The sequence below is a fragment of the Rosa chinensis genome, chromosome 3, assembly GCF_002994745.2.
Source record: "Rosa chinensis cultivar Old Blush chromosome 3, RchiOBHm-V2, whole genome shotgun sequence".
NCBI classification, from domain to species: Eukaryota; Viridiplantae; Streptophyta; class Magnoliopsida; order Rosales; family Rosaceae; genus Rosa; species Rosa chinensis.
Genome location: NC_037090.1, coordinates 3,025 through 23,382, shown reverse-complemented (window position 1 = coordinate 23,382; position 20,358 = coordinate 3,025). Strand labels below are relative to the sequence as shown.

At 37.9% G+C, this 20,358-nt stretch overlaps 2 protein-coding genes across 3 annotated transcripts; both read left to right on the top strand.

Annotated features, from left to right (window-relative positions):
• LOC112193246 (type II inositol polyphosphate 5-phosphatase 15) lies at positions 1 to 9,717 on the top strand. Of its 2 annotated transcripts, none has more exons than XM_024333321.2 (11): positions 1 to 868; positions 968 to 1,220; positions 1,961 to 2,753; positions 3,400 to 3,524; positions 3,658 to 3,742; positions 4,429 to 4,591; positions 4,690 to 4,730; positions 4,869 to 5,136; positions 5,498 to 5,706; positions 6,787 to 6,910; positions 8,115 to 8,253. In XM_024333321.2, exons 1-10 carry the CDS (start codon positions 88 to 90, stop codon positions 6,880 to 6,882), a joined length of 2,814 nt encoding a protein of 937 aa, XP_024189089.1. In that variant the 5' UTR covers positions 1 to 87; the 3' UTR covers positions 6,883 to 6,910; positions 8,115 to 8,253. The 2 variants fall into 2 exon arrangements, with proteins under 2 accessions (XP_024189089.1, XP_024189088.1); XM_024333320.2 differs by lacking the exon at positions 5,498 to 5,706 and adding an exon at positions 9,171 to 9,717 and having other exon boundaries at positions 4 to 868; positions 8,115 to 8,475.
• Positions 9,718 to 10,412: 695 nt separating this feature from the next.
• On the top strand, positions 10,413 to 13,872 carry LOC112193249 (2-alkenal reductase (NADP(+)-dependent)). Its single transcript, XM_024333323.2, has 5 exons — positions 10,413 to 10,899; positions 11,165 to 11,342; positions 12,707 to 12,873; positions 13,066 to 13,148; positions 13,304 to 13,872. The coding sequence occupies exons 1-5, from the start codon at positions 10,678 to 10,680 to the stop codon at positions 13,683 to 13,685; spliced, it is 1,032 nt and encodes a 343-aa protein (XP_024189091.1). The 5' UTR covers positions 10,413 to 10,677; the 3' UTR covers positions 13,686 to 13,872.
• The last annotated feature ends 6,486 nt before the right edge of the window (positions 13,873 to 20,358 follow it).

Here is a 20,358-nt window from a genome sequence, read left to right as displayed (position 1 = left end):
GACTGAAGACTCCTTGTGGTAGTTGAGGACCGATGCCCCCAGCCTAACATTCTGATTCAGCTAGCTTCAGCATCTACAATCGTATAGATGGAAGAAAACGACGGTTTCTTATCGTCTCTGAGCCTCCGTAACTCCTCCGCGCCAATACCAAGACCAAACCAAAACGATGGTCTCCACGGCGGCAAACTCTTCGTGGACTCTTCACCATCTTCATCGGAAGATGAAAATGACGCCGTCTCCCTCCACTCCACTTCAAAACGCCTCGACTATATGCTCCAATTCCTCGACCGCAAGCTCTCCGTTGCCAACGTCAACGTCAACGTCGTCGACCACATCAACAATATCAATATGAGCGACGCCGCCGACACTGCTCAGGGCTCCTCCTCGCTCCCTGAGTTCGAGGCCAAGGGCGGAGGTACCGGAATGTTCAAAGTCCCGGTTCGGGGGGCGGTCCACCCGAACCGGCCGCCAAGGCTGGAACTGAGGCCCCAACCGCTGAGGGAGACTCAGATAGGATGCTTCTTGCGGACTATGGCCAGCACCGAGTCCCAATTGTGGGCTGGGACGGAGTGCGCCGTCAGGGTTTGGAATTTTAAAGATTTGTACTCGCCGGCGGCGGCTGAGGCTGGACGAGGGGAAGGCGATTCGGAAACGGCACCGTTTAGGGAGTCCGTGTGCACATCCGCGGTGATGTGTTTAGTTGGGGATGATGGGAATAGGGTGGTGTGGAGTGGACATAGGGATGGTAAAATTAGGTGTTGGAGGATGGACTCCTCCTCCTCAGCACTAGTAACTGCTCCTTTTAAGGAGGGCTTGTCTTGGCAGGCTCATAGAGGCCCCGTTCTTTCACTTGTTATTTCTTGTTACGGTAAATCTCCTACTCCTACTCCTACTCATACTATTCAATCACTATTGCTGTCAATTGAATTTCGGCTATCTTACATTGTTTCTCTTCATTTCATTTCAGGGGATCTCTGGTCAGGTTCAGAGGGTGGTGTCATCAAGATATGGCCATGGGAAGCTATTGAAAAAGCTCTGTCTCTTACCATTGAAGAAAGGCACATGTCTTCTTTGTTGGTGGAGAGGTCTTACATTGATCCCTGGACCCAAGTTGCTGTCAATGGTTTCACTAATGTATTAACTTCAGATGTTAGGTATTTATTATCTGATAGCTCCAGTGCAAAGGTGTGGAGTGCTGGTTATCTCTCATTCGCACTGTGGTATGTTGCACTCTCAATATTCTAATTTTTCGAGTATTATACTTGCCCTTGCTGCAGCTGCTAATTGGTTTTATTTTTTATTTTTTTATGAATATGCATAAGGGGTTTTGTTTTTGATATACTATACCATTTATCCTATGCAGTATCATTCCAAAAGCATGAGATTGTAGAGTTGAATATTACATGATACTTGCAGAAATCACTAAAACTTACTGCATTTTATTTAATACTGGCTTCACAAAGTAGCTTTGGCGACTTAACATTTCACTTAAGATTTCTTTTGTCATTAAATATGAAAAATGAACTTTTACTGAAAAAAAGAAGAAGAAGAAGATACATTTCGGTATCACTTACTTCCTAAGTTAGAAGCACATCTGCTGTGAGGATTGCCTGTGAGGAAGAATTAAGTGTTTTTTCCTTTCCTTTTTCTGTCTTTTAATTGAAAATACAAAGGAAAGATTGGTATAAACTTTGTTTGTATCAGTAGTAAGTTGAATATTTAGCTTGAAGACTAAAGGGCCCTACCCCAAACCCCATGCCTTGTTTTGTACTTTATGCTCTCGCCGTTCATGCATGAGTAGCTAAAAGAGGGTGCATGGATAGTGCCTTTAGTCTTATTTACTCTGCTCTACATACGTGTTTCTCATGCTAATCCCAAGTATTATTTGCATTTTCATAGAGGAAGTTGTAGGTTTGTACTGTATTCGATTTAAGTTATGCTAGTAGTTTTCATGTTACAGGGATGCGCGCACAAGAGAATTACTAAAAGTGTTCAATACCGATGGTCTGAATGAGAATCGAGTGGACATTTCATCAGCACAGGACTTGTCAGTGGAATTTATTTCTGGAGCAAAAAAAGACAAAACACAAAGTTCTTTTGGTTTCTTTCAGCGATCACGTAATGCTTTAATGGGAGCAGCAGATGCTGTTCGTCGAGTTGCAGTGAAGGGTGCCTTTGGAGATGATAATCGAAGAACTGAAGCATTGGTAATTGCAGTAGATACAATGATTTGGACGGGGTGTGCAAATGGCCTACTTGTGCAGTGGGATAGAAATGGCAACCGTATGCAAGAATTCCATTACCATTCTTCTGCTGTCCAATGCTTTTGTACTTTTGGGCTACGTATATGGGTGGGTTATGCAAGTGGCACTGTCCAGGTATTGGACCTCGACGGTAATCTGCTTGGAGGATGGGTAGCTGACAACAGTCCTATTATTAAAATAGCTACAGGAGCTGGTTATGTATTTACCTTGGCCAATCATGGTGGTATATGTGGATGGAATATTACATCACCGGGACCTCTTGACAGCATAGTGTGTTCAGAATTAGCTGGCAAAGAATTTCTATATACAAGGATAGAAAACTTGAAAATATTGACTGGTACATGGAACGTTGGACAAGGACGAGCGTCGCAGGACTCACTTATATCCTGGCTGGGCTCTGTGGCTTCTGATGTTGGCATTGTTGTTGTTGGTTTGCAAGAAGTTGAAATGGGTGCTGGTTTTCTGGCTATGTCTGCAGCCAAAGAAACTGTGAGTTTATAATTATTTTTAATATGTTTTTGTGAATTTTTTTGCCTAGCAACTTGATATTATTACTTCTTGGTGGCTTTAGGTTAAAATTTCAAGGCAAGAAAAATTTGAGCTCCGCAGAATACCTTGTGTCAATTTCATTCAAGTATTGTCATTTTTGAAATTTGTAGGGAATTTCCCTTCATCAAGGAAGTAACTGATGCATGTTGTTATGTGTGAGCAATGGACATTTAATTCAGAAAGCCTAGGACAAGAACTACTATTGTTGATGTTGATGATAATATGCGAGTGTTAATTTATGTTTGGAATTAATTGTTAAAATGTCTTCCATTGAGGACACTGATGCCTGCTAAATCCTTTGATTATGAAAATGCCTTCCTAGGTCAAGAAATATGATAATAAAAATGTAGAGGTTACATTCATTTATGTAAAAGATTGTTTAGATGCTAATAATGAAACTGTAGGCAATGCATGACAAAGTTAGTAAAGCAGATCCAGTGGCATGGGACAGGTTAAGCAAGGAACGCTTCCTTCTTATGCTCTGTGGTTGCCTTAATCATTGCAAAACTTTGATTCAGGGTTTGCTTATGTAATAATGGAATTTGGGTTTCAATCACCACTTAATCTGATTCTCTGTCATCTCTAGGTAGGTCTTGAGGGGAGCTCTGTTGGGCAGTGGTGGCTGGATATGATTGGAAAAACATTGGATCAAGGGTCAACCTTTGAACGTGTTGGATCCAGACAGTTGGCAGGATTGCTCATTGCTATGTGGTGAGTATCTTAAATAGGAAGATCCTCATGTATTTGGATACAATTGTTTTTATTAATACAAATTGTGTTACTTACCTTGCTGAGTCTCATTGTGTCACTTACATTTTTTATTTATATATTATTTTTCTTTCAGGGTGAGACATAATCTCAAAGCTCATGTCGGAGATGTCGATGCTGCAGCAGTTCCGTGTGGTTTTGGGCGCGCTATTGGTAACAAGGTAAGGTTGCCTCTATTTGAATGAGTTTTACTGTATGATACAAATTGACTATGTAGTGATCATTCATAAATAAAGGGAGAAAAGAAAGAAAGCTAGATATGGATGATCTTTACCGTCTTTTATGTATAGTGGGATGAAATGTATAAGTCTTTTGCTCTAAATTCAAACAACATAAATATGGAGGAAATTAGCCTTATTAGTGGTTTTACTTTCCAAATGATATATGATTTTTCTTACTTTAGAAAGAGTGAATTATTTTTCTTCTTCTGAGTACTGATATTAATTGATCTGCTCATATTCATTGAGGATGGAAGCATCAGTTGTCTGATTCAGTAGATTCTAATCCAAAAGTGTTTCTATAAAGTGGAAAATGGCTTGTATAAATTCCTAATGGTTCCAATAATCATTTAGATAATTTAAATGGAAGTTTTCTTTCTCAAAAAAAAAAAAAAAAAAAAAAAGGTTTCTTTGAAAGTTTTGGACAGAGATGAATTGGAATTTTTCTTTTCCATCCCTCCCTCCCCCTCCTCACATAAAAAAATATATAAAAAAATATCATATTGGTGTTCTCGGTTTCCCTTGTCTCTCAAGACACGCATGCACACAGATACTTTGGTTCGTGATAGTGCTATATTGTCATTTTCATATGGTTCCTAATATTAATGGAGTAAAGATTGTTCAAACAGGGAGCTGTTGGTTTGAGGATTAGATTGTATGACAGGATAATGTGCTTTGTTAATTGTCACTTTGCTGCGCATTTGGAAGCTGTTAATCGCCGCAATGCAGATTTCGATCATGTATATCGAACCATGACCTTCTCCCGACCTAATTTTCTCAATTGTGCAGCTGGTACAGCACCGGTACCTTTCTTATATTGTTCCCTTCTCTTCTCAATGTTTTGTTTTGGTCCGTTTATAGATGCTTGCCATTGGTCTTTTCTATTGCAGCTAGTGCTTCATCTGCTGTTCAAATGCTTCGCGGTACAAATGTATGTACATACTATGATTAGTGTGCACCCTTTTGATTTTTAGTTATGCGTTAACAATTGATTTCTTCCAGCCATCTTTTCAAAGGAAAAAAATAAAAAAGAACATAAAAAGTTGATGAAACATTGATGCAATTTCAGGCTATTGGTAACAATTCTGTAGAAGGGATGCCGGAGTTATCTGAAGCAGACATGGTCATATTTCTTGGTGATTTTAACTATCGGCTTGATGGTATATCTTATGATGAAGCTAGAGATTTTGTTTCTCAAAGATGCTTTGATTGGCTTAGAGAACGGGATCAGCTCCGAGTGGAAATGGCAGCTGGAAATGTCTTTCAAGGAATGCGGGAGGCAAATATTACATTTCCTCCCACATACAAGTTTGAAAGGCATCAAGCTGGTTTAGCAGGTACATTTAACTGTATCATGAGTTTCTAAGTTCATAGCTGTTGGCTGGGCTGGGCAACCAAAAGGGGTTACAAAAAAAAAGGGATAAATATTGTTTAGTACCTTGTGGTTTGGGTCTAAAATCAATTCAGTCACTGGACTTTCAATTTCATTAAAAACACCCTCACACTATCATTTCTCATCCAATAGATCCCTCCGTCATGATTCCATCAAATGGAGCCGTTAAGTAGCTGATGTGGTATGCCAACTTGGCACTGGTAGGGCCCACATGACAGGCAAAATTCCAAAATAAAATTTCAGAAAAAATAATAAAATTGATTCTCTCTCTCTCTCTCTCTCTCTCTCTCTCTCTCTCTCCTCAGTTTCTCAGCAACATGACGAAGAAGAGCGTCAAGAGGCTCATGATCCAACCGGTGCGTTTAAACGAGTACGGCATACCCAGAATGCCGGCGCCGATGATGGCGATGAAGACATTGGCGAAGGTCTTGGCTTGGGACGACAGCGGCTTCGGGACTCCGATCAGCAGCGTCTTCTAGTCACCGGCGGTGATCGGAGACAGGCGGAGGACGAGGTTGCTTCTTTCTCGAACCCTATATTTTTGGATGGATTATCTAAACTTGACCCTGAAATCAACAAGATTAAGAACAAGAGTATTGGATATTGGTTTTGTTTGATTTTGGGAGATTTGAGTGAAATGGTGAGAGGGGTGGATGGGAAAAATTTATATAGTTATGGAATTAGAAAAGAAAATGAGAAGAGAGAGGGAGAGTTTGAATTGACATCAATGTGCTTAGTTTGCTTCTTTGAACTTTGACACCTGAATTTGATTTTTGGACCAGAATAGAAATGAAAGGAAAGCTTTTTGGCACCAGAAATAACTATCCAATTAAGGTGATCAATTGTTAAAACTTTGGGAATATACACCTATATCTTTCTCTGGTAATTGATTGGCTGAGGTTGTCCTTCACCACCTGAGATTGGGTAAGAAAGCTGTGTCCTTTCTGGCTTTCTCCGAGGGAGGAAGGGAGGGAGGGAGGGAGAGTCAATTTTATTGTTTTTTCTGAAATTTTATTTTAGAATTTTGGAATTTTGCCTGCCATGTGGGCCCCACCAGTGCCGAGTTAGCATGCCACATCAGCTACTTAACAGCTCCATTTGACGGAATCATGACTGAGGGATCTATGGGATGAGAAATGATAGTGTGAGGGTGTTTTTGATGAAATTGAAAGTCCAGGGACTTAATTAATTTTGGACCCAAACCACAGGGTACTAAACAGTATTTAACCCAAAAAAAAAAATTGGTTGGGTTCTTAACTGAAAGCTGATGAAACTGCTTAGGTCCTTCTGCAATATTTTGTTATAACTTGAGTTGGCTGTTTCATGACTCAAATTGACAACTTTTATGTTTGTCGAACCTCTATCTCATTTTTCATTTTTCTCTTTCATTGAACCTTATTGACATCTGTGCCTTTTATAGTTTTTTATTTTATATTTTTTTATACTGTTTTCGTAGGCGAAAGTGTGAAACAAGTTTTTTTTTTGTCATGCAAGGCCTTTTTGGGATGAATTATATTACTGAAAATATATATTATGTTTGGAGAGGTTATTTTATTTCCAAATTCTAGTTTATTTATTTATTTATTTTTGGTAGGGTATGATTCTGGTGAAAAGAAGCGCATTCCAGCTTGGTGTGATAGAATCCTGCATCGTGATAGCCGCTCAGCGTTGGTATCAGAATGCTGCTTAGAATGTCCTGTAGTCTCTTCAATATCACAGTAAGTTTTCCTACTCCAAAAAGTATTTGGTCAGTCAGGGATCAGATAATATCCATGTGAGCACTGGTAGGCATGGTTTGGTGTATTTCATGGGACCTATTGGTCGGAAAAAAAAAAAACATGGATAAAGAATAGAACTCTTATGTCGTCCTGCCTGCGGGTCATCATCTTTCTTTTTTTATCCATGTGTTATTATCTTCTTCACCTTTTTTTTTCCTTTGGTTTGATAAGAGCTCAGTTCTTCATACTTCTTTCATAACCCACGTCTCCCACCAAGACTAAAGCAGATTATCAACTTCACACCCAATTGTCACTTGCGTTTTTAATTTGAGGGCACATATTTTAATTTGCTTTTAGAAATCAAATCCGGTGTAGATGGAAACAAAAAAGAAAAATAAAAAAGAAGTTGCAGTGGAAGCTTTTAATGTCGTAGGTGTACAAAGAATTCTATGGAATAAAAGTTAACGAAATCTTCGAAAAATCTCTGAATTGAAGATTAAATTCCCAAAACAACTCAAATTTTGAATTTCAGTGAAATTTCAACATTAGTCTATCTGGCAGATATATCACAGCACCTTTTTAGATTTTGGTAGTGCAGTAATTCAAAATTTCAAAGTTTGAGATTTTAAACCTAGCGATTAGGGATCTGTTTTGGTAGTTTTTTGTGTGTGCTTTTAGAAGTCACATAACCGCTGGTTGGTAGTGTTTGGTAGAAATAGCTGAAAGTAATTTTATTTCTTTCTGCAGAAGTGCTATCAAGTGCCTTCACAGGAGGCACTTGGATTTGTAATTAATAGCTTATCTGCTACTGAGTGAAGTGCTTCTTATAGGGGCCCTGAACAGACCCAGATCCTCATTTTCTATGCATTTTGTGCTCACTTACATTGACATCATTTGGGCCTTTAAGCTGTTTGATATGGTTAAGTAAATTTGTCTTATGAAATATTCAAGGTTGATGAAATTGAATTGCAGCTAAATCTTTGATGGATCCATAAACGCATCCGTGCAGAATGTGCTTCTGTTCTGACAAAACATGCATCTATTTGTATATTTACTTTCAAATATATTATATTTGTGTTTCACTGTTTATAAGTGGAGAGCGTGCATTGATGTATGGCAGTTATACAAGTGTGTATGCTCTGGTATTACTTTATTTTTGTTTTATTTTTATTCTTAACGCATAGCATTCATACCTGTTCAATAGGTACGAGGCTTCCATGGATGTAACCGACAGCGATCACAAGCCTGTCCGCTGCATTTTTACTCTTGATATTGCTCGAGTTGATGAGTCAATAAGGAGACAAGAGCTTGGAGATATCCTTGAATCAAATGGGAAACTCAAATGTATGCTTGAAGAACTATGTAGGATTCCTGAAACAATTGTCAGTACAAACAAAATAATCCTTCAAATCCAGGACACATCCATTTTGCGTATTACAAATAAATCTAGCCAAAAAGATGCTTTATTTGAAATAATTTGTGAAGGACAATCTATCATTAAGGAGGATGGACATGCATCAGATCATTGTCCCAGAGGTTCCTTTGGCTTTCCGCGATGGCTTCAGGTAATTTCCTATGCTTTGAAACAGTATATGTGCTTTCTACTTCAGTAATCGAATGTTTTTGGTTGTGGAGAGTGTGGGGGAAAAGCAATAGTTTTGTTATGAAATATGTGTGTACTCCTCCGTGCATGCATGTGAGCTTGATACTTGGAAAATAGTTCGCAGATACAGTGCAGTGCACTGGCTTTCCCATGTAATAGGTAGATGTCAAAGTGATCTTCTGCCATTAGAAAGATGAATTAGATCCCAGAAAATTCTTTGGGCACTTGGCATAGTGTTGTTCAGTAGAGACAGATATGATTATGTTATGGCTGTAAACATTGGAGCTACACCAGTGTTTGATCTATGTGCAGAACTTGTAGATTATATAGCTAGTCTATTGAATTGCATATGGAGTGTAGCCATGTTCTACTGTTTTGCAAGTTACAAAAGCATTCCACCAGAAAACAGTGGCAATATAGAGATGCTTCTGATTTTCAAATCTGTACATCAGATTGTCCAGTTTGCCTAACAAGCACACACTTGTGAATATTATCATAGTAGAAATTCACCTATCCTCATTCGTCTTGTTGTCTGTCACAAGAGAGTTTGTGTGTTGGTCAAGCCAGTTTCTTGTCCACATCATCCGAAATAATTTATTGTATACTTGATAACCAAAAGCCTGCAACTTTGGATAATTAGTCTTTATTTTGAACCAGGTCACTCCTGCAGCTGGCATAATCAGACCAGATCATATAGCAGAGGTGTCTGTTCATCATGAGGAACACCAAACCCTAGAAGAGTTTGTTGATGGTGTCCCGCAGAACTGTTGGTGTGAAAACACCAGAGACAAGGAAGTTATACTGGTGGTTAAGGTACACGGAAGGTACAGTAATAACACCAAAAGCCATCGCGTCTGTGTGCGTCACTGCTGTTCAGCCAAGACAAAGCAAAGTGACCCCCCCGAGCACAACACCAGACAAACCCAAGGAACCGCTCTTCACCGTTCTAACTTCCAACACCTTAGCAGTTCCTATGACGTGGTTGACCACCTGTGGAGTATGAATAGTCCTTAAAGCAGCACAGATAATAGTGTAATACTGTCACTTGATTATGGCCAATCAAAATTGGTAAACAATCACCCTGTTTGGTCATAAGCGAATGCAGCGATCATTTTGTAGTAATTACCTGAAAAGCAATGCTTTTCCAAGTTTCTACGAAATCTGATTCGTTTTATAGCATTGCGGTTCATTTAATTGCTGTCAATTATTTTTGTGGTGTTGCTGTTGTTAAATAACCCCCAAACATTGATACTATCTGGGGCGTACAGGTAGTGTTTACAAAGGTGGATCCGAGAGTAATGAGTTTTCAAATCTACGAGTACCTTTATCGAGTTTGGCCCGGTTATTGATTGTTTTTCTTTTTTTGATGTTATTGTTTTAGTTGATGTTGCTCTGGCTGCATTTATGTTTTACTGTATGCAATTTAATTTAATTAAATTTTTTTTTAATCGAAAGAGGTCAACCCGATTTTATGATTTAACATGCAATACCAAACGACATACTGCACAACCTGAAACCTGTATGCAAAGTTTTTTTTTTTTTTTAATTGAAAGAGGTCAATCCTATTTTATGATTTAGCAAGCAGATCAAACGAAACACTCATATGAGATCGATAGTCTAGAGCCGTCATTTAGGACTTACAGAGATTAGACAAACAGAACTCTGCAATCCAGAGTACATCCACCTTTTAAGAAGTCCACACACCATTATTTAAAAAAAAAAACTAGATATTCTAAAGCTAATTAAATAAATGTTTTCACCCAAGCAATAGTGATTGCACCCAACAACAACATTTAAACAATATTTGGGTTCCCCTAACTAAGGAAGCCCATAACCCAAAGTTCAGATTCCAAGCCACCCAATCTGCCCAATCACCCCAACCAATGAGAACCCTAGCAAGCATCACTTCCTCAGTGTGTGGGGTAGGTGGTAGGGGGTGGGTGATGGTAAGTTGGTGCGGTTCAAGGTGACCGACGTACCACAGTACCACGTGAATCAGCAGCGTGCGAATGTATCCGCTGGTAGGTGGTGGGGGTGGGTGCTGTAACGAACACAAGCGCCTAATTATTGGTCTGTTCTTTTCTGTTGCAATTTGCACGCAGCTAGCACCACTGCATCAATCATTGTTTCAAAATTGATCGATCCTGTGTTGATAGTGGTAACAATGGAAGCAGAGAACAAACAAGTGATCTTCAAGGGGTTCATAGAGGGCACTCCAAAGGAGACAGACTTACAAGTGATGGCTGGGATTAGTATCAAGCTCAAGGCTCCTAAAGGCTCTGGAGCTTTCCTGGTCAAGAATCTCTACCTCTCTTGTGACCCTTATATGAGGGGACGTATGCGTGATTTTCGTGATTCATATCTTCCTCCATTCGTTCCTGGCAAGGTGTTCATTTCATTCACCCTCATTCCACTTTTCGTCCATTTCTTTTTCTTTTTAATTTTCTCTAGTTTATATTGGTGACTCGAGATAATTTCACTTCCAATTTCCAAGAGTAAGGCCGTTGCAGTTTGATTCATTTCCTGCTACAAGTCACAAGTGTCCCTTGAACATGAAATAAAAAAGTATATACATCTTTGTTAATGCTGGCATTTGAACTCTGCGTTGACATTTTGGTTTTACTAATACTCAAGGGTTTTGCTTTCTGAAGCCACTTGAAGGATTTGGTGTCTCCCAAGTTGTGGATTCTGATAATCCGAGTTTCAAGCCTGGCGACTTGATCTCTGGCATAACCGGATGGGAAGAATACAGCTTGATTCGTAGAACTGAGCAGTTGAGAAAAATTAAGCAAGATGACATCCCTCTATCGTTCCATTTGGGTCTTCTTGGTATGTCATTCTATAGTGTTCTCCTGCATTTCATGTTGTTCTTTTGGACACAAACCAGACAGAATTTCAGGCCTTTGGTTCGCTTTTTTATTTTTCTCATGTATAATATGCACATCACATGGTAATTTCGTAGCTACTGAATCTTGACTTCATAGTTGGCTAATGTAAATTACTAATATGGCTAGAATGGAGAATATTGTTGGTTGATATCGAGTAAGAGTAAATATTGAGCTATGATTAAGGAATCAATGAATAAAATTGTAAGTTGAACTTCAAAAAGAAAAAACTATTTTAATCTTGTAGCATGTAATTAGTGAACTAAAGTATTACAACTTGCAAATGATCTGAAGTTGTTGAGAGGATGTCCTAATTTGGAATTGTTACTTGTATTACGATATGTAATGTCATTTGCCTCTTCAAACATTGCCAATTGCTTTATGGATAGAGCATCTATAAGAGTGCTTCATGATCTCTTAATTTAAATGTTACATTTCCTCCAGAAATTTTGAATTTACACTTTTTGGTTTGTATTTTGTAGAACATATTCTTTTTAGTGAACTGAACATTTGATCTTTGGGACATTGTGGCAAACATAGTGATTTTTTTGACAGATAGTTTTCTGTTCAATTTCGATAATCATAAGCTGTTCTAACTACGTTTAAGTGTGAACTGATTATTTTTCTGGTTAGACACATGATCTATTCATTTCAATGTTAGATTTTCTCTACAGTTTCAATTTTGCATTTTTTTTTTTGTATGTATTTCCAGAACATATTCTTAATAAAAGGAACTTAACTAGCATTCTGATCCTTGGGAAATTGTGACACACATACTGACTTTGTGACATTAATAGCTTCATAAGCTGTCTAACTGCGTTAAGTGTGAACAATTCATTTCTCTAGTTAGTCTACATATATAGCATTATCAACATGTTAACACTAATTTCTAGAGGGATCAGCATTTAATTAACCAATTTCAAGAATCAGTGCAATTTCACTTTTGTCTTTCATTTTTTCCAGTTTGCTGAATTTCTCCTTGGAGCCTCCCCTCCTTTTTGTTTTCCTGGCAATATAGAACACTTTTATTTAGATTTTAAGCACACCAAATTTGTCGGCCAGTAGTTTCTGTTTTAAGTTTAGGCTTGGAGTGTTGCATATCTAAGCTCTCTTTTTCCCTTGGACAGCAAAGGAGATCGAGGAGATGAGGGACCAAATCAGAGGTCTTTAAGAGGAAAGGCAAATAAAAAAACATAACAAAAATTTCTTCTGTACTACTGTATGGAATGGCAGTACAATACTTGGCATATATACAATTTTTGTTTTCAGTTCTTGAAGTAGTAACCAAACTATACGGTCCTATTACAGGTATGCCAGGTTTTACTGCATATGCAGGATTCAATGAGGTCTGCTCTCCTAAGAAAGGGGAATATGTTTTAGTTTCTGCTGCTTCTGGAGCCGTTGGTCAGCTTGTTGGTCAGCTTGCTAAGTTGCTTGGCTGTCACGTAGTTGGAAGTTCTGGTTCAAGCCAAAAGGTAAGGACTCACTTTTGTTCTTTGTCATACATTTATCACATCTTATGGATCAGTAGGTTTCTCTTTTATTCATAGATAACTTGGAATAGTATATTTGATACAAGTGAGAGGTTTTATTTACTACAAGGCAAACTATTGTATTGCATGAATTAGCACTGAGAAGCAGTACAACTTAATTGGAATATTTTCTAGGTTGATCTTCTGAGGAATAAGCTTGGTTTTGATGATGCTTTTAACTACAAGGAAGAGCCAGACCTCGATGCAGCTCTGAAAAGGTTAGTGAGTTGCAACTATCTTTGATAATTAAAGAGCCTCTTTTGTTACATGATTCAAGCTACACAGGCTCCCTGTGAATTTGTACGTGAACTTGTATTGTTCCGAGTTGCATGAGATATTCAGTGATTTTAATCTCTGAACATTATATTAATAGGTACTTTCCTCAAGGTATTGACATCTACTTTGATAATGTGGGAGGGGAAATGCTTGATGCAGCGCTTCTCAACATGAGAATTCATGGTCGAATTGCTGTTTGTGGGATGGTGTCTGAAAAAAATCTCTCTGATCCCGGAGGGATCCACAATTTATACAATCTCATAACAAAGCGCATCAGGATGCAAGGATTTCTGCAAAGTGATTACTTACACTTGTACCCGCGTTTCTTGGAAGATGTTATTAGCCTCTACAAGCAAGGGAAGATTGTTTACGTTGAAGACATGAATGAAGGCTTGGAAAGTGCTCCATCTGCTTTTGTTGGGTTATTTTCAGGAAGAAATATTGGCAAGCAAGTCATTCGTGTCGCAAGATATGAATGAATGATTCTCGTACATCAAAGATGTATTGAAATTTGACAAAAGAAGTTGTTGTTGTTGTTGTTTTATTTATTTATTTATTTTTTTTATAACTTTCATTCAAGACATAATTCTCAAAATACTCCCTAAAGTTGGCAATAATTGTCAATTTACACCCGTAAATTACAATTGTGAAAATTAACACCGTGAATTCGGCAAAAACTGCTCATTTGCACCCCTCTGTTAAATTCAACGTTTTTCATCCAAGTAATATAGTAATTTTGTATTTATTTGAATAATAAAAATAAATGAAAAACAATTCTTTAGAGGGAGATTCATGCCATTCCATCTACTTATTTATTTATTTTTTTGGTACAATTCCATCTACTCTTTTCGTAACTTAGAATTCTTTGTCCGTCGATCTCTTTCGACTAATTTGGATTGTTGATGTGATTCGCCATTCGCACACACATCACCTTACAACGCTTTGACTACCGAATCCACTTTACCTTCGTTTTCATCGTGATTTGCAAGTATCTTCATCCAATAGATCTCTCGCTTGTCACCAGAATCTTCGAGTTCACCCAAGAAGTAAATGTGATCGAGGATCTCAGTCAGGATTGATGCCTAACCAGAGCTCTTGCAACAGAGGCTTGAGAGCCTAGCGGCTGAGACAGTTCCTTCCTCGGCCTACAGCAATTTGATAGAAGTCAAATACAAGTGCAAATTTAATCAAAACCTCGCTTAGCCATTCGACTGCGAGTTGGCATGCCTGCGCAATTAAGAAGAACAATTGAAAAGAGTCCCTCGGCCCTTATTACGCTGAGTCAATTTTGGGGAAAACAAATATAGACATGAATTTTGTTATCTTAATTACATTATTTACAAATGGGCTGCATAAAAAGAAAGTAGACGATAAAGTACCTTTGCATTTTTTTTTTTTGAAGTAAACCTTGCATCTTTTATACAACTTAAGAGAATCATAAAGAAATATTAGAAAGTATCTTTTATGTTTATGATCCTCTAGAGTTGGTTATGAAAATCTTTCTGAATTACATTATTAGGGGATGTATTGTATTTGGATTTGTGCAGACTTTTTTTAAGTGGCAGACTTTTTGAAAAGTCCACATAACTTTTTAAAGTGATAGATTGGTAAAAAAAAACCATTGATTTTAGCAACATACTTTTATTTATTCATAAAAATCTATATACTTTATTATTAATTAATGACTTTTACAGATTTTCTAGCATGGACAAAATATAAAAGGGTTTTTTATTTCAACAGTGTCTGAACTCTTCGAGGACTTTTGAAATGATACCTGAACTTTCAAAGTTATCAATGTGATACCTGAACTCATTTTTTCGTATTAACGTCGTACCTGCGGTCGATTTCCGTCACAGAGCCGTTAACTATGACCACGTGCCCAGCACGTGAAGCACAAAATAAGGGTAAAAATGACATTTCCCACTTCCTTTAGTTCTTCATGGGGTTTTTTACTTCAGCAGTGTCTGAACTCTTCGAGAACTTTTGAAATGATACCTGAACTTTCAAAATTATCAATGTGATACCTGGACTCATTTTTTTCATATAAACGTCGTACCTGCGGTCGATTTCCGTCACAAAACCGTTAACTATGACCACGTGCCTAACACGTGAGGCACTTAATGAGGTTAAAAGACTAATTTACCCTCAAAAGTATTGTTTTTTATTTTTTTTTGCTTTCTTTCTTTCTTGTTTTTCTTTTTCGACGTCTTCTTCCCTCTGATTTGTCCCCTCCGATTGGAAGCCATGGTTGCAAATCAGATCTCACCTTCTCTCTCAACCACCCAACCCTTTCCAAACACTACTTGACTACAACCACATTGAACTCAGCTAGATCCATATGGCTACCTTGCAAAAATTCAAGCTCTTCGCCACTCAATGCCCCGTCATCGCCTGAAGCCCTATGTGCAGCCCATCCGCCAGCCCCGTCATCCACCTCCGCTGCCGTAAAACCCTCAGATTGTTCCTCACCTGCCCCGACTGCCGCCGATTGCCTCGCCAGAGTACCTCTTCCGATGCTCCCACTAAGTACTGATATTACAGCCGCGAATAACCAAAGGCCGGTTCTTTTTTGGACAAATTGATTAGAAGCTGGAATCAGTGAAATGATCATTGCCCCATTGTTCGATAAATCATATACAGATAAATATAGTTATACACAGACACGCAGTTGCGGAAAATTCAGTTTTGGGTTTTCTCCAATCATCACCATCCTTCACATTTTCTCCGCTGTTGAGAGAGAGAGAAAGAGAGTTGCAGAGAGAGAAAGAGAGAGACTCTCAGTCTCCTTCACTTTTGCAGATTTTGATTCAATTACAAAGACACGGACTATTTTTGAAATTCATGAACTTATGCTGTGATGTTAGTTGCGGTGAGGAAGCCGAGTGCCACGACGACGTGGCCCCCCTCCGTCATATCTCTGGCAAGCTTCACAAGAAGGTCTGGATTGCCGCCGGCCATATTCTCTCTCTGTCTCTCTTTCTCTCTCTGATCCCTCTGTCTGAAATCTCAGGTAAATTCCAAGTCTCAAATCGGGAGGCCAAGAGTCGTGAAACCGCCTACACCGCTCCGGCCTGCAATAAATTCAGAGAAGCAAAGCCGTTGAGCAAGTTGTGCTTGGAGAACTCCGACGAGATGGAGTCCCCAGCGGTGTCCGTCCATCAGAGAATTGGATTCAAGTTTTGCTTTGGGTTTTGCATTTTGCTAGGAAATGTCATCAACCCATCTAATTGCATTATACAGATGAAAAAGGAAATAGAAATAGAGAAGAAGAACTGAAGGTACGACGGGACACGTGAAGAACTAAAGGAAGTGAGAAAGGTCATTTTTACCCTTATTTTGTGCCTCACGTGCTGGGCATGTGGTCATAGTTAATGGTTTATGTGACGGAAATCTACCGCAGGTACGACATTGATACAAAAAAATGAGTTCAGGTATCACATTGATAACTTTGAAAGTTCAGGTATCATTTCAAAAGTCCTCGAAGAGTTCAGACACTGTTGAAGTTTATACTTTTGAGGGTAAATTAGTCTTTTAACCTCATTAAGTACCTCACGTGCTAGGCACGTGGTCATAGTTAACGGTTCTGCGACGGAAATCGACCGCAGGTATGACGTTGATACGAAAAAATGAGTTCAGGTATCACATTGATAACTTTGAAAGTTCAGGTATCATTTCAAAAGTCCTCGAAGAGTTCAGACACTGTTGAAGTAAAAAACCCAATATAAAATAACAAACTACATATACCCCCTTGATAGGATTTCAAAACACGAAAAACTCCACAACATTTGGTTTTGAACATTTAAGGACAAAAGTTTATACTTAAGGACAATATGCTCTCCACTTGTCACATGTCATGAGTTAATTTACTTTTTTACCTTTAACTATTTATTTTGACTTGTAATCCCTTTATAAAGATTAAATCTTACAAATAAGGAGTTCTCCACTTGCCACATATCATGAGTTAATTTATTTTTTTACCCTTAACTACTCATTTTGACTTCTAATCCCTTTATATTATTTGTTTTTTCCGTGAATAATCCATTTATGTTACTTTTTCCCCCATGAGAATAATCATTTTATGTTACTTTTTTTTCCCAATTAACTACTCATTTTGACTTCTAATCCTTTATATTACTTTTTTTTCTTAGAATAATCCCTTTGTGTTACTTTTTTTTTCTTCTAAGAATAATCTGTTTATATTAATTTTTTTGTTGAGAATAATCCATTTATGTTACTTCTCAAAAGCAAAAAAAAAAAAAAAAAAATCTTTCTTCTACACGTTGCTAAGAGAAAGATTCTCAGACCTTACTCTTCTACTACTCTCATCTCATCGCCTAATCCTACTATTGCACTCGTCAAATTCTGCTACTGCACTCATACTCATCAAGTTCTGCTACTGCACTTGTACTCGTGTCCAGTTCTGCTACTCATGTTCTACTACTGCACTCATCATCGCCTAATCCTGCTACTGCACTCATCCAATCCTGCTACTGCACTCGCTGCACTCATACTGGTGTCCAGTTCTGCTACTCATGTTCTACTACTGCACTCGTCATCGCCTAATCCTACTATTGTACCCGTCCAATCTGCTACTGCACTCGCTGCACTCATACTCTTCCAATTCTACTACTGTACTTGTATTTGTGTTCTGCTTCTACACTCTTCATCTCTTAATCCTACTACTGCACTCGTCCAATCTCACTACTACACTCGCAGTACTCACACTTGTCTAGTTCTGCTATTGCACTTGTACTCTTGTCCTGCTACTGCACTCATCATCGCTTAATCTTGCTACTACACTCGTCCAATCCTGCTACTGCATTCGTCTAGTTCTGCTACTGCACTTTTTCCTACATGCCGGAGCTTTTCTTCTCACTGGTTTTGTTCGATTATTTCTTGTGTCATCACCCTTTTGCACCTCCACATAGTAGCCAATTTGAACCATAAACAATGAATATCATATCATTAACATAAACCATAAACTATAAAGTAGCAAATCAATTCAATTTGAACATTAGCAGATCATATCAAAGTAAACCACAAAACCTAAACTACAGAACCTTTGTTACTCCCCAAATCAAAATTTTCATGTTTAGCTGTCATTAAACGAGGAATGACGATTTTCTATACATACAATTTATTTAAGTTTCGATATTTTAGAGGGCCCTAAAAGTTGACTTTTTGACCGGGTCAAAATTTGAAAAGTTTTTCTTTATGAAAGTCGTAGAGGACGTTAAACCGAGCGCGTGCATATCTAGTTCGTAAAAATCGGACTTCAGATGCAAAAGTTATAAGCGAAATACGAAACTTACTGTTTATGGTAATTAGGAAAGTTACTGTGGGTAGGTCAGAAACCTACTCAGCCACTTTTCTCTCTCTTCTTCCCCGATCTCTCTCTCTTCCTTTCTCTCCCCCACGTCGGCCCTCTCCCATTTTTCCTTGATTTCTCCGGCATTCAGCAACCAAACGGTGCACCACCACCCATAAAAGAACCGTCTCTTTCTCCTCTACACGTTGGTACCCGTGGGTCACGGCGATTTGACCAGAAAACCATCACTGTAACAGTTGTGTTCTCTGGCAAAATTCTCCATTTTCCGGCCACTTACGGAAGTGAAATTGGTCCTATTAGGAGCGCCTCGAGTCACTGATCATCTTCCCTCAAAGCTTCTAGCTGAAATTCTCACTGTGGAAGGAGAATTTGAAGGATTTCCAAATCGGTGAGTTTGGAAATTGATGAAACTTGGTTTAGGTTTGTGTATTGAATAGTGGCAGTGTCGTAAATTATCATGAAACTCGAGTATTTTAGTCATTTGGTATTAAAATTGGGAATCAGGCTTTTATTTATTTGGTTTTTGAGTCTGGGCTCATGTCCTTATTTGTATAAATTTTTTTGCAAGTAGGTTTTTTGTGTTTACTTTTTTTTTTTTGGTTACAATCGGGACCTAAAAGGCCCAAACGAAAGCAAAAAACCTAACAACTAGTGCAAAAACCAGTTCTCCTAGCTCTAGTCACAGCAGACAAGTCATCAAGGAAAGCTTGGGCAGCATGCGCAGGTGGGTTGTCAAAAGTGATTAGAGTTACTAAATATAAAAATAAAAAACAAAACCAATGCAGCCCAAACAAAAAACAAGATAATAACTCGTTGCCTCTTCAATACTCAAGAATCTTCTAATAGAAATAGACTCAAATGAATGATTGTTACTCTGTCTAACTAGTTTGTTCTCGTTCCTAATCTCCCAACAACATAAGGAAACAATATAGATTACTTGATGTTGATGGTCAATTATTCTCATCAATTTTGTTTTTGCCGATTAACATATATCATAATAATATTGGTGGACAATGTCTTGATCTTTAATCAGTCAATTGAAATTCAATTGTTCAACCTTTCTTTGAACCATAATATAAATTCAAATAGATGAGAATAACTAGTAAGGTAAAATTTTACTACACTGCTCAAACTTTTAGTATGTCATACCAACACTGCTCAAAATTTTAGGGGTAGACCACAATATTTGAATTTAGGGTTTCATATATCATTTATTGCTATTATGGTTCGAAGTACCACAATTGAAAAACAAAAAAAATCACATACAACAACTACAATGAACATGTTGAGTATTAAAAAACGTTGATATCGTAAAAGATTAGAGAAAAAAAAAATCAAGAAAGAGAGATGATAAATGACCAACCTCTTCGGCGCGCAGAGAGATGAAATTTGATAGATTTTTTTTAAAGGGAACTTTGATAGACTTTTTCAAATCTTTGGTCTGGAGGCTGACAAATTATTAGAGTTTGGTATGTATAATTAACACTACAAAGTCCATGATTGTCCATTTGTCTATGATTTTCTAATTCCATAAGTATGAATGATATTTTGAATATATGTGTACTTTTATTCATTTTTAAAAGTCCTAATTGAATACTCTGAGATTTTGGTGGAATTCATGAAGTCTTTAAAAATCCTAATTGAATACCTCAAGACTTTCATGGACTGCTAAGAGTTTATATTGAATACACTCAGACCTTTAAATTCCATAAATTTTTTTAAAAATTACACTAATTCCTATACAATACACCCCTTTAGAAATGAAGATTTCATGCTATTAGTGTTGGCTAGCCTCTGTAGTTTTACAAAAGAAAGAAAGAAAA